Genomic DNA, 11,356 nt, shown 5'->3' with positions numbered 1-11,356 from the left:
TCCATCTATCATCCCTCCACCCATCCAGCCACTGATGCTTCCATCTATCCATCCATCCTTCCACTCCTTCAACCATCCATCCATCCATCCATCCACCCTTCCATCTATCCATCCATCCATCCATCCATCTACCCATTCATCCATCCTTCCACCCATCCATCTACCCACCCATCTATCATCCCTCTACCCATCCACCCACCAACACTTCCACCCACCCACCCATCCATCCATCCATCCATCCATCCATCTACCCATCCATCCTCCACCCATTCTTCCATCCATCCATCCATCCACCCATCCATCTATCTACCCATCCATCTATCTATCCATCCATCCATCCATCCCTCTACCCCTTCACTAATCATCCATCATCTATATCTGTCCATCCACCCTTCCATCTATCATCCCTCCGCCCATCCACCTACCCACCCTTCCACCCATCCATCCATCCACCCATCCGTCTCCACCCACCCATCGTCCATCATCTACATCTGTCCATCTGCCAAATCTTCACTGAGTATCTCCCAGGTGCTAGGATGGGGGATAAGCCCAAGGGGGTGTGTTGTTTTCAGGGGGTGGCACAGTCTAGGGTTAAAGACCAGAAAAGCACACTGTTTCAAGGGCAGTAAAGTTTAATCAGGCCATTCAAGGGGAGGGTAGCATCACAGATGTTCTGGAAGAAGACCGGACCTCACCCGTCAACTGCACCCCAACTTAAGCCACCATACACCTCAGATTGCAGAGTCTAACACTGCAGAAGGCCATGGGACCGAACGCTATCTGATTCTGGAGGCCAGAGACCTGGCTGCTACCACTGTCCAGTGTGGGTAGGGAGGGATTTCCAACTGGGTTGGCACTGCTCCCTTGTTGCTCCCCCAGTTAGTGAACACAGAACGAGAATTTGGAACATACGAGGAGCTTTATTGCACTAGAAGGAGGAGGCTGCAAGCAGGGGTTGGAGGGGGGCGGGGCAGGGTCTGAGAACGTGGTGCAGGATTCACTGTCTCTTGATCTGGAGGTTCCCCAGCAGGTGTTCTCTCTCTGCCCGGCCTGGGCCTTCCTTGGGAAGCCTTGGCCTCTGTGGGGGTGGCCCCTTGGGTCAATCACCAGTGACAGTCCCTTTCCTGCCCCTGCCATGAGAGGCAGAGTGGGGGGTCAGAGAGTGGGAGGGGAGAGAGGTCAAGGGGGTCGAGGAGCAGAGAGGTGGCGATTGTGCTGGATGATGGAGGGGTGCGGGCAGGCCAAGCAGGTCATGGCAGTGGCTCCCATGGCAGGGCCAGGGTGGGCATCAGGCTGGACTCTCCCCCTCGAGCGTGGAGGTTGCTGCCAGAGGCACCCGTAGTCTCAGGAGAGCTGAAACACAGGCGTGGGTGGGAGCATGAGGCTGCGGTCTGGGGAGGGGCTACCTGCCCTGCCCTCCGTGCTTCCAGTCTGTCTCCGAAGGCCACCCTCGCCCTACCTACACTCCCCCCTCCCCCCAGGGGCAGCCTCCCTGTTCCAGCCATCGAAACCCTGTGTCTGCTTCCACGGTGGAAGCCTGCTTTCCCGACGCTGGGCCCCGGGGCCGTGGGCCTTTGCATGACTCCTGGTGGAGGGGTTTCTGCCCATTGCCTGCTTGCCTGCTAGCCTGGCAGCCCCAGAGCTAGACCTGGCATTCCCGTGGTTCCTGGGGTCCTGGGCCCCCAGAAGCAGGCACAGCCAAGAGTGAGCCCCGGGCAGACCCCTCAGGCCCCTCCCCAGGCAGATCCACTCCTGCCTGACAGAGCCAGCCTCCACAGGGCAGCAGCTCCAGGCCTCCTTCCTCCCACAAACCGGCCGGCCTCTGGCTTGGCCCAGACGCCATTTGTCAAAGTCCTTGCAAGCACGTGGCGCCCAGAAACCAGGGCGGGCGGCTTGGCCAGGACCACCCCAGCCAGGATGTCTGCGGGAATATCCCATTTAGCGTAGCTCAGCGAAAATTGCTCCCACCTCCCGGCCAATCTACCTCTGATGATGCAGCCTCAGCTTTCCTGAGCCTCTGGCCGCCACCCTTACCGCTGGCTCACAGTGGACGAGCCTGTGGTCAGACTGGCGACGGCACGGCGCCCCTCACGCGTCTGCGGGCAGGCGCTCTTCCTGCCCTGGTGGGCCGCTGGCCCAGCACGTGCCTCCCCCTTGGAGCTTGCCCACGGGTCTCACGGCCCAGGCTGTGCACCCGGGTGGCACCCTCGTCCATCACCCACTGAGGGGCTCAGGCCTGGGTGGACTCCTTTCTAAGCCAGCCAGAGGTGGAGCCACCCTGCCGAGTTGCTGTACAGACAGATTTGCCAGGGACGCACCTGGCAGGTGCCAAGTGCTCGGGAAGCAGAGCTTCTGATGGTCAGGTGGTGACCCCTTGGCCTCAGGTCCTCCCACATGATGGGGAAACCACGTGCCCCTGCGGGAGGAGTGCTGGCAGGGCTGAGAGCTAACCTGATGGCTGTCCCTCTCCTCCCCAGGGTGCGACAATGCTCATCGTGGCTGGCCTGTGCCCCCAGGGGCCCTCTGGACCCCCACCGCCCCTGCTGCCCAAGCCAGGGAAGGACAACGTGCGTCTGCAGAAACTTCTGAGGAAGGCCGCCCGGAAGAAGATGACAGGGCCGCCTGTGCCACTGGGGGCTTTCCGCACTTCCCTGTCCCCTGTGAGCGAGGCCAGCCATGACCAGGAGCCCACGGTCCTGCGCCCAGCGGAGGCCCCACGCTCCACGGAGGCCCCGCGTCCCGCGGAGGCCCCGCGCCCTGTGGCCGCCCTGTCCCACTCCCCCCACAGCTCCATCATCCACCACGTGGCACCACCCCTGCAGAAGTCCATATTCCCCTTCAGCTTCACCCAGCGCAGGAGCCTGGCCGCTCACTTCAAGGCCACAGGGCCCCAGCTCACGACCCCGGCCCCAGACCCCGCCCGGTCCCCCAGTGGCTTCACACAGGTCTCAGCCCCCACAGCAGGGGTCACCCACGTCAGCCAGGTGCACATCCGGCTAGTGCCACCCCCACAGGCCAGGACCCCTGAGCCCCTCCAGACGGCCCCAGATGGGGGACCCGGGAGGCAGGACCAAGACACAGCCCTGTGCCCTCCTGGGGCCCAGCCCCTGGTTCCCATGGCCCACGTCCGCTCACTGCCCACTGAGGCCCAGGCTGCCAGTCCCTGGCCTGAGGCACCCCCTGTGCCCAGGCCGCTCCCAGGCTCTGAGGTCTCAGTGCCCAGAGAGGCCAGCACTCAGGTTGTGGTGCCCATCGCCTCCACCTACTGCTCACCGGCACCCTCGCCTCACAGGCCAGCCTCTGAGGGCCCTGAAGCTGAGCCCTTGGAGGAGCCCCCTGTGTCTGGCCCTGCCACTGCGGCTGAACTGGTCTCCAGACCCTGTGGAGCCCCATCCCCTGCCCCACTCTCAGGTCCACACCCATGCCTTGTCCCCAGAGTTGCACCCAAGCCCCAGCTCAGTGGCTGGACGCGCCTCAAGAAGCAGCTGATGGAGGAGGCAGAAGCGTCCCCATTCCCGGGACCAGAGCAGAGCCCAGAGCGCGGGGAGCAGGAGGTGACAGCCCCCGTGGGCCCAGTGTCCCGGCCCCCAGCCTCCCGGGCCTCCAGGATGTGGAATGCTGTGCTGTATCGCATGTCAGTGGCCAAGTCCCAAAGCGGCCCGGCCGGGCCCAGGGACGGGGCTTGTACCCTGGCTGGCCTGAGCAGCTTGCCCTTCCTGTGCAGGCCACGATTCAACGCTCGGAAGCTGCAGGAGGCAGCCACCCGGCCCCCTCCCACAGTCCACTCCTCTGTCCTGGACCTGAACCCCAAGCCCAAGAACTTCAACCGGACGGCGGCCGGCTGGAGGCTCCAGTGAATGGCCTGGACGGCACCGGGGCCCAGGACCACGGTGTGGACAGAGGAGGGACAGGGGGTCCATCTGGGAGGCCACGGCCGCTGAAGAGGACACCAGGGCCAGGCGGATGCTGGGCGGCCAGGAGGGGCCGGGTTGGGTGGGCGGCAGCTTGAAGGACTGCGGTGGGGGCGGGGATGAGGCCGGGGGCAGGTGGGGCGGGGGAGGAGGCCGATTCCAGAGGAGGGGCCTGCACGGGGGTAGAATGTGGAGGTTGACGGGGCAAAGGATTGCGTGGGAAGGAGAGCACACACCACAGCTATGGAGGGGGGCGGGTGAGTCCACCTCGCACGGGCCGGCCCTCGGCCTGGGACCCAGGGCAAAGAGGTGCAGCGGTGCACCGGGGCTCCTGAGGGGCTGCAGGCAGGCAGGGAGGGCCTCTGAGCATGACATGAACTCTGAGGCTCGACAGGGTGGGGAGGACGCTGGGGCTGTAGGCTCTGCGGTGCCCCCCCGGCCCCCGCCCGCCGTGAAAGACTGGGGACAGACTTATGCTGGCTGTGCAGGGTGGTTCGGTGGTCGGTCGGCACCCGTAGCTACCTCAGTGGTTTGACTGACATTTCGGGGAGCCGGACCCCATGCCTCGTCCCTTTTCTTGCTCACCTCAGTTTCTCTCACCCAGGGGGCAAAGCATGACAGGGGCGCGCTGCCAGGAGATAGGGGGAGGGTCTCACCATCAGTCGGGACCCAGCTTCAGTGGCTAGGTGAGGAGGGTGTCCTCAGTCCTGGGGCAGGAGGGGCGCCCAGCGGAGGGGGTGAGGGAGGGAAGGGCACCCCAGGCCTCACGCAGCTCTGGGGCCCCCAGTCTGCAGTCAGCTGGGGTCTGACCCAGGGGGAGGGCCAGGGCTCTGATGGGGTCAGCAGCGATGGGACAGGGACATGGCGATGCCGGGGAGCAGGCACCTTCTCCGGAGGGAGAAGAGGCCAGCAGGCGGCCAGCTGCGTCACCCAAGGCGTAATGGGTGCTGGAAGTGGACCCTGGGACCCAGGCTACTAATAAAGTGTGTCTAACTGCGGCAGCGGACCATGTTCCTTCACCTGTGATGGGCAGGGTGGTGGGGACTGGAGCGGACCCCTGATGGGAGCGCGAGACCAAGGCTCTGGCCCCTCGAAGACACAGACCCAAGCTCCCAGGACCCCTCCCCGTCCACTTCCTCTGACGCTAGTCCTGCAGTGGTCAGGATGAGCTCACCCGCCTCCCAGAAGGAGGTTCGAGCTGCCTTGCACAGTAGAGCCGTATAAAGCTGAAGCCAGCCGTGGGAGAAAAGCAGTCGCACGCGGTGTAAGAAGGGGCTTGTTCAGGGGAGTCTGTAGGGCAGGGAGACCGAGCCAAGCCTAGGTTGCGGCCAGCTCCGAGGCCGCCCTGGCAGCCTGTAACAAGCAGGCCCTGTCCACGCCACCACATTCCCACCACATGACGCCTCATGCTCGGGCCACTGCCCTGGACTCACCAGGAAGGGCTGCCTAGGGCCCCGAGCCCTCGTCCACGAGCACCTTCTCATACTTCCCATGTCCGGTGGCCACGAACTTGTACCTCTTTCCAGATGGGGTGCTCTGCTGGGGAAGGAGACCAAGAGCAAAGGTGAGAGCAGGCGATGCTGCCTCTGAGGAGCCCTCCCAGATGCACTGAGGACGGCCCCTCTTTGCTCTCAACTGCTGGACCTGCCCCTTTACATCAACCACATTTACACCCTACCTTAACTGTCGATGATGTCTTGGAGCCTCCTTTCTGCTCCCAGAGGCTTTTCTTGCTCATGTCTCCAGCCACAATATCCTGGGGGCAGAGGAAGGACATGTTACGGGTGTAGACCCTCGACTATGGAGGATTCGAAGTGCTGGTCCTCTCCCTCCTGCCTGGGCTTTCCTGACCGGGGCCTAGGCCTGCCCACCTGCTTCCTTATGTGAGAGCCCAGGGGAGGAGGTAGGAAAGGGAAGGTGGCACCATCTGCCTGCCCTGGGCCAACCAGTTGCCCCATATGACCTTCCACTCTGGGGGCCAGCGTGGTGAATGCCACCCCCCAAATGTCCCAGTGCTCTGTCTACCCACACTTCAGCCTGGACGGTCTCATACTTGTCTTAGCAAGGGAACCCCGACTCACCCTGGGATGAATCCTACCTTGCAGGAGGGGGCCTTGGCAGTGGACTGAGCCTGCACCTCTCCTGTCTCCCACCGGCTCTTGGTGCTTGCCACGGCCATGCTGGGCAGCTCAATGGAGGGCTGGCGGGTTAGCTTGGAGGTCCGGCCAGCAGTCTGCAGAGGAGAAAGAGCCCACTTTAGTGAACAGCCACATGGGACATGTTAGAGAGGCCAGTGGGAGACCCTCCAACACATAGACGATTTCCTCTATATCTCTGTATTTCCATAGGAGTGCTTTCCCAGTGAAGGGCTAGAGCAGGGCACTCTGAAAAAAACGCATGTTCCTCCATTTGGAGTACTTGTGAAACATTCTTTTAATCCGAAAAGCACAGGTGACATGGTGGGGTTAGAGACAGATATGGTGCTGTCATGCTGCTCACGGCACAGGGCTGGAGGAGCATGGGTAGAATGGAGGGGTGTAGGTTGGAGAGAGGGGTATTAGGAGGATGGAGGGGTTTTGGCTGCATGGAGGAATGTAGGTTGGAATAAGTAGTGGTTGGATGGAGGGGTGATTGATGGATATAAGAATATAGGTTAGGGCACTTGGGTGGCTCAGTGAGTTAAGCATCTGCCTTTGGCTCAGGTCATGGTCTCAGAATCCTGAGGGCACTTGGGTGGCTCAGTGAGTTAAGCATCTGTCTTGGGCTCAGGTCATGGTCTCAGAATCCTGAGATCGAGTCCTGCGTCGGGCTCCCTGCTCAGCGGGGAGTCTGTTTCTCCTTCTCCCTCTGCCCCTCCCCCCACTCATGTGGTCGCTCTCTCTCGCTCTCTCCCAAATAAATCAATAAAGTCTTTTTAAAAAAAGAATATAGGTGAGATGAGAGGGTGTTGGCTGAATGGAGGGGTGTAGGTTTGAATGAGTGGTGGTTGGCTGGAGGAGTGTTGTTTGTAAGGAAGGACACTTGTAGGATGGAGGAGCATTGGTTAGATAGAGGGGTCTTGGTTGGATGGAAGGGTATTGGTTGGATGGAGGGCTCTTGGTTGGGTGGAGGGGTATTGATTAGACGGAGTGGTCTTGGCTAGATGGAAGGGTATTTGTCGGATGGAAGGTGCAGGCTGGATGGAGGGCTCTTGGTTGAGTGGAGGGGTATTGGTTGGATGGAGGGGTCTTGGTTGCATGGGACAATGGGTGCATGAATGGAGGAGGGACCCAGCAGAAGAGGAGAGGCCTAAAGCATACCTCGATGGCCTGGGTGTACTGCTCCAGCCGCTCATCAATCTTGGAGATGGGCAGTGCTGGCTGGGACTTCTTCACACTGTTACTGGAGGGTAGGAGAAGGGTCACACCCCATGCTCTCTCACTTGGCTTGTACACCCCACCGCAAGCCCCTACCAGATCTCCCTCAGGCCCCTGGATCTCTGGCCCCCAGACCCCTCTCTTCAACCCTCTCTTGGGGAACCCTGAGTCCTAGTCTGGAAAAGAGCAGGCACACCTCTTCTTGACGGAGCGGTTCAGGGACTCGGTTCTGTCGATGAGCTGCGGAGAGCAAGCCGAGATGTGAGCCTTCAGCCAGAGCCCACACCAGCCCCCCCCCATTGCCCCAGTGGCTCCCGTCCACCAATCCAGCCTTCCACGATCCATTTCTCAGGGTTGGGCTGAGTGCTGGGCTTGGGGGAATAGCAGAGAAAGAGCAGGAGGTGCTCCCTATTCCTGGAGGTGACGTGTGGCTGCCTCTCTGGGGCTGTCATTTGGTCGTGATTCTGGGAAAGAGGAAAAGGCAGCAGGCTCTGGGGCTTGACCTACTTTGGTGCTGGGGCTCAGGGGAGGCGAGCCCTGCTCAGTAGCGCCCTCCAAGACCAGGGGGCTGGGTGTCCTGGGCTGCTGGCGTTCCTGGTGCTAGAAACAGAACATCTGAGGTTGTACGATGAGCACCCCCTTTGCACCCCTCCTGCCCCATCCAGGACTTGTTGGATCAAACATCTTCCCCTCCCTGGGCCTCAGGCCCTTTCCAGCCCTGACATGCTCTGGTTCTCGAATTCTCTGCAGTTCTCACTTGATCCCAGGGTCAGCAAGCCCCTCCACCCTCTGAGAATGCGGGTGCTAGAGTCTGGGGGTGGGGCGGTTCCCCCTTTAAGCCGGCCCAGCAAGGCTCATAGAACATGCAGTCAGCAGACACAGACCCAGCCCAGCGGTTCGAGTGTGCCCACCCCAAGGGGAGCCACCCCCACCTGCTCATCTGCCTCCTCAGCTTCTGCTGGCCCCAGGCTGCCCTTCATGGTCCCCTCTGGGCTCTTGGGCTCTGTCTCCTCTGTCGCCGGCCCCTCCTGGAGCTCTGAGCTGGGGCTCAGACGCAGCGCCTCCAGGCAAACACTGGCTGGGCTCTGCTCCTTTCCATCCTGGCTCCTGCAGGCATGCTGGTGGGACCTGGGGAGGAAGAGGAAGGCAATCCCACAGAAGGCCGTTCAGTTGCTTGCCTCAAGTCCCTTCCCGTTTCCAAACCTCAGTTTCTCCACCTGAAACACCAGCTGAGCGCCAAGGAATCCTGAGACCCCAGCCGCATTGGGGAAATGGGTCCAAGGACCTCAGAGCCAGCCCCCCGTCCCTGGGGCCCCTTGGTGAATGGTGCCCACTGCCAGAGTTCTGCTGCTCAGGATGCTCTCTCTTGCCTGGGGGCCACCTGCACTCTGAGGCTGGACCCGGTCTCCAGGCCCCAGCTCAAATCATGCTTGTCCGTGTCCCCCCTGCTGGCTGTGGCCCCCACTTGCTCCTGCCCTGCTCCGCGAGGGAGGCAAGGAGCCTGAGGAAGAAGGGTTTTGTGAAGGAGTGGGGCAGGGCCTGTGGGTGGTTTGGGGGCTGGTCCGCTGGAGGACAAGGCAGGGCAGAGGTCACAGTGAGGATCGCTGCCTACTGTCAGCCAGCGTGGCTCTGTGTTTGAGCAGGACTGAACCTGGGTAAGACGGGAAATTCTCGAATTTTCCATGATTTCACGCCCCTTGGTGTTGGTGCCAGCTCAAGACCCAGACCCACCGCCCAAGGTGGGTCGGTCCCAGGCAGCGGCAGGCGCACAGAGGGCCCATTCAGCTGCGGCAGGTACCGGGACTCGGCAGGTGTGGGGCAGGGAGGAGGGCTGCTGGAGCGCAGGAGGGTTCGACAGAAGAGCCAAAGTGCCCCCTGCTGTTGGGACAGCTGTGGCCCATGGCCGGCGGGAGAGGGGAGGGAGCCGGCAGGGCTAAGCCACCGGACGCCAGCGCACAGGCCAGCCTTGCTGACCCCAGATCCGTTTTAGACATGCAGAGTGTGCACTGACTCCCAAAGGCAGATGGGGGAAACTGAGGCCTGGAAGGGGCACCGGTGGGCAGAGGGCCGGCCAGGCAGCTGGCTCCCAGGGTGTGGGAGCTTGCTTGTAGGGTAGAGAAAGGGTGGTGGGAGAATTGGAGGGGTCTTAGCTAGAGCTCGAGGCTCCTGAGGGGCCTTGAAGGGCCGGGAGGTGGCCCAGAGAGGGGAGAGACATGGGTCTGGTGACATTCAAGGTAACTGGGGGACCCTGCCCCCCAAGCCTGAAGCTCCTGAGCAGAGCTTGGACCCTGTCCACAGTCGGGGGCCTTGAGCATGCCTGCAGGGTGTGGGGAGCACTCAGACCCCTGAATCGGGGTGGGGGTGAGGCTCCGGGCGCAACCCCCATCCCATCCCTGGGCCCCAGGGGCGCTTCGGCCCCCACCCCCGCCTGCCCGGTTCAGACCAGCAAACACGTCTGCACATCTGGAAAGCTTGTCCCTCCAGGCCGGCTCACAGGCCCGCACATCTGGAAATACCTGCTCCCCTCCGTGGGAATGGAGATCAGCCAGCCCCGAGGGAGGAAGGGGCGGGCGGGCGGCAGGGGCGCAGAGCCTCCATTACGTAAGTGGGCTGCAGATGTGTGCTGACGTGGCAACACCCCAGCCCGGGCCGCAGCTGGTCTGGACGGGGCCCAGGGGCCCTGGGGAGCCCAGGAATGAGATTTCCTCCCCAGCCCTCCCCGCAGCCCCTCGGCCCGCCGCCCTGCTGTCTAGTTCTCTTCCTCCCTTCCCCCTGCTCCCAGCTCCAGGGCATTTTGCGGGGCTGGTGGCCGGTTCTCAGGCACCGATTGGGGGCTTGGAGAGAGCCCCTGCCTGGCAGCCCTGCCTCTAGACGTTGACCCCCACTTGCCTGTCCGCCTCCTGCTGCCCCTCCGGACTCTCGCCCCAAGGGGGCTCCCCGCAGCTGGAGGTCTCCCCGGCCCCCCAGTGCTGCCGTTGCTGCTCCGGCTTCTGGGACCAGTCGCTGAAACCCTCATCCTCGTCCAGTTCTGGAGCCTCTGAGGGCTTCAGGCTGAGGCTGAAAGAGCCGCACAGGGTGCTCAGAGCTGGGCCAGGCCATGAAGGGCCGTACACACACTACCCACACCCCTCCTCCCTTCCTCAGACCCTGGGCTCCAGGGGTGGGAGACCCTTTCTGCCAGAGGCAGCACCCTGTGGCTGCGCTGAGCCTCCCCATTGTCTCCCACATAGTCTGGAGCTGCCTGAGGCCAAGGTTGTGTCTCACCCTATTAAGCCAGGGCCCCCCAGGAACAGGGCTCTATCTCCCTCATGAGTCTGAGGTTCCCAAAGAGCTGGGCTGTGCCTCCCCCGTCAGTTCAGGGCTCCCCCAGAGCTGGGTTGTGCTTCTACCATCAGTCTAGGGTCCCTCAGAGCCGGGCTATGCTTCCTCCATCAGTCTAGGGCCTTCTGAGAACTGAACTATGCCTCCCCCGTGCCTCTTGAGAGTTGGGCTATGCCTCCTCCATCAGTCTAGGATCCCCCGAGAGCTGGGCTGTGCTCCCCCATCAGTCTAGGGCCTTCTGAGAACGAGGCTATGCCTCCCCCATCCATCTAGGGTTTCTTTCGAGCTGGGCTATGCCTCCCCCATCAGGCTAGGTTTCCCTGAGAGCTGGGCTATGCCTCCCCCATTAGTCTAGGGTCTCTTGAGAACTAGGCTGCGCCTCCTCCATCAATCTAGGGTCCCCCAAGAGCTGGGTTGTGCCTCCCATCAGTCTAGGGTCCCCTGAGAGCTGGACGATGTCTCCCCCTTCAGTCTAGGGCCTCTGAAGAGCTGAGCTATGCCTCCCTCGTCAGTCTAAGGCCCCACAGGAGCTGGGCTGTGCCCCCCTCCATCAGTCTAGGGTCCCGGAGAGGGGGGCTGTACTCCCCCCTCAGTCTAGGGCCCCCTGATTGCTGGGCCGTGCCTCCTCTGTCACCCTGGGGTCCCCGTGTGTGGGGTTGTGTCTCCCTCTGCCCCCTCAGCTGAGCCCCCAGGGCTCTGGTGACATGCTCCTTCCCCAGGAAGCCCCTGCACCCCGTCCCCCCCACGGCAGGCCTGGGATCTGGTGCC

The 11,356-nt window shown here is 62.4% G+C and overlaps 2 protein-coding genes across 4 annotated transcripts in view; one reads left to right on the top strand and one right to left on the bottom strand.

Annotated features, from left to right (window-relative positions):
* Positions 1 to 900: 900 nt before the first annotated feature.
* The window catches only part of LSP1 (lymphocyte specific protein 1), a 35,996-nt gene continuing 25,540 nt past the window's right edge, over positions 901 to 11,356 (bottom strand). For 2 of the 3 annotated variants that reach the window (XM_025878275.2, XM_073883327.1), the window contains exons 3-11: positions 10,157 to 10,324; positions 8,200 to 8,395; positions 7,775 to 7,867; positions 7,464 to 7,507; positions 7,211 to 7,292; positions 6,010 to 6,144; positions 5,590 to 5,667; positions 5,345 to 5,450; positions 901 to 1,353 (exon numbers count right to left, since the gene is read on the bottom strand). In XM_025878275.2, coding sequence (XP_025734060.1) covers positions 5,358 to 5,450; positions 5,590 to 5,667; positions 6,010 to 6,144; positions 7,211 to 7,292; positions 7,464 to 7,507; positions 7,775 to 7,867; positions 8,200 to 8,395; positions 10,157 to 10,324 — 889 coding nt within the window. In that variant the 3' untranslated portion in view covers positions 901 to 1,353; positions 5,345 to 5,357. The remainder of the gene's footprint in view (positions 1,354 to 5,344; positions 5,451 to 5,589; positions 5,668 to 6,009; positions 6,145 to 7,210; positions 7,293 to 7,463; positions 7,508 to 7,774; positions 7,868 to 8,199; positions 8,396 to 10,156; positions 10,325 to 11,356) is intronic. The other variant, XM_025878276.2, reaches the window with a different exon arrangement.
* PRR33 (proline rich 33) lies at positions 2,487 to 3,857 on the top strand. Its single transcript, XM_073883326.1, has one exon. It carries the CDS (start codon positions 2,487 to 2,489, stop codon positions 3,855 to 3,857), a length of 1,371 nt encoding a protein of 456 aa, XP_073739427.1.

Source organism: Callorhinus ursinus, unplaced genomic scaffold (assembly GCF_003265705.2).
Source record: "Callorhinus ursinus isolate GAN/ISIS: 27379988/994484 unplaced genomic scaffold, GSC_fseal_2.0 scaffold51, whole genome shotgun sequence".
Lineage (NCBI taxonomy): Eukaryota > Metazoa > Chordata > Mammalia > Carnivora > Otariidae > Callorhinus > Callorhinus ursinus.
Note: the sequence above shows the minus strand (reverse complement) of the source record. Positions and strands in the feature narration are given on the sequence as shown.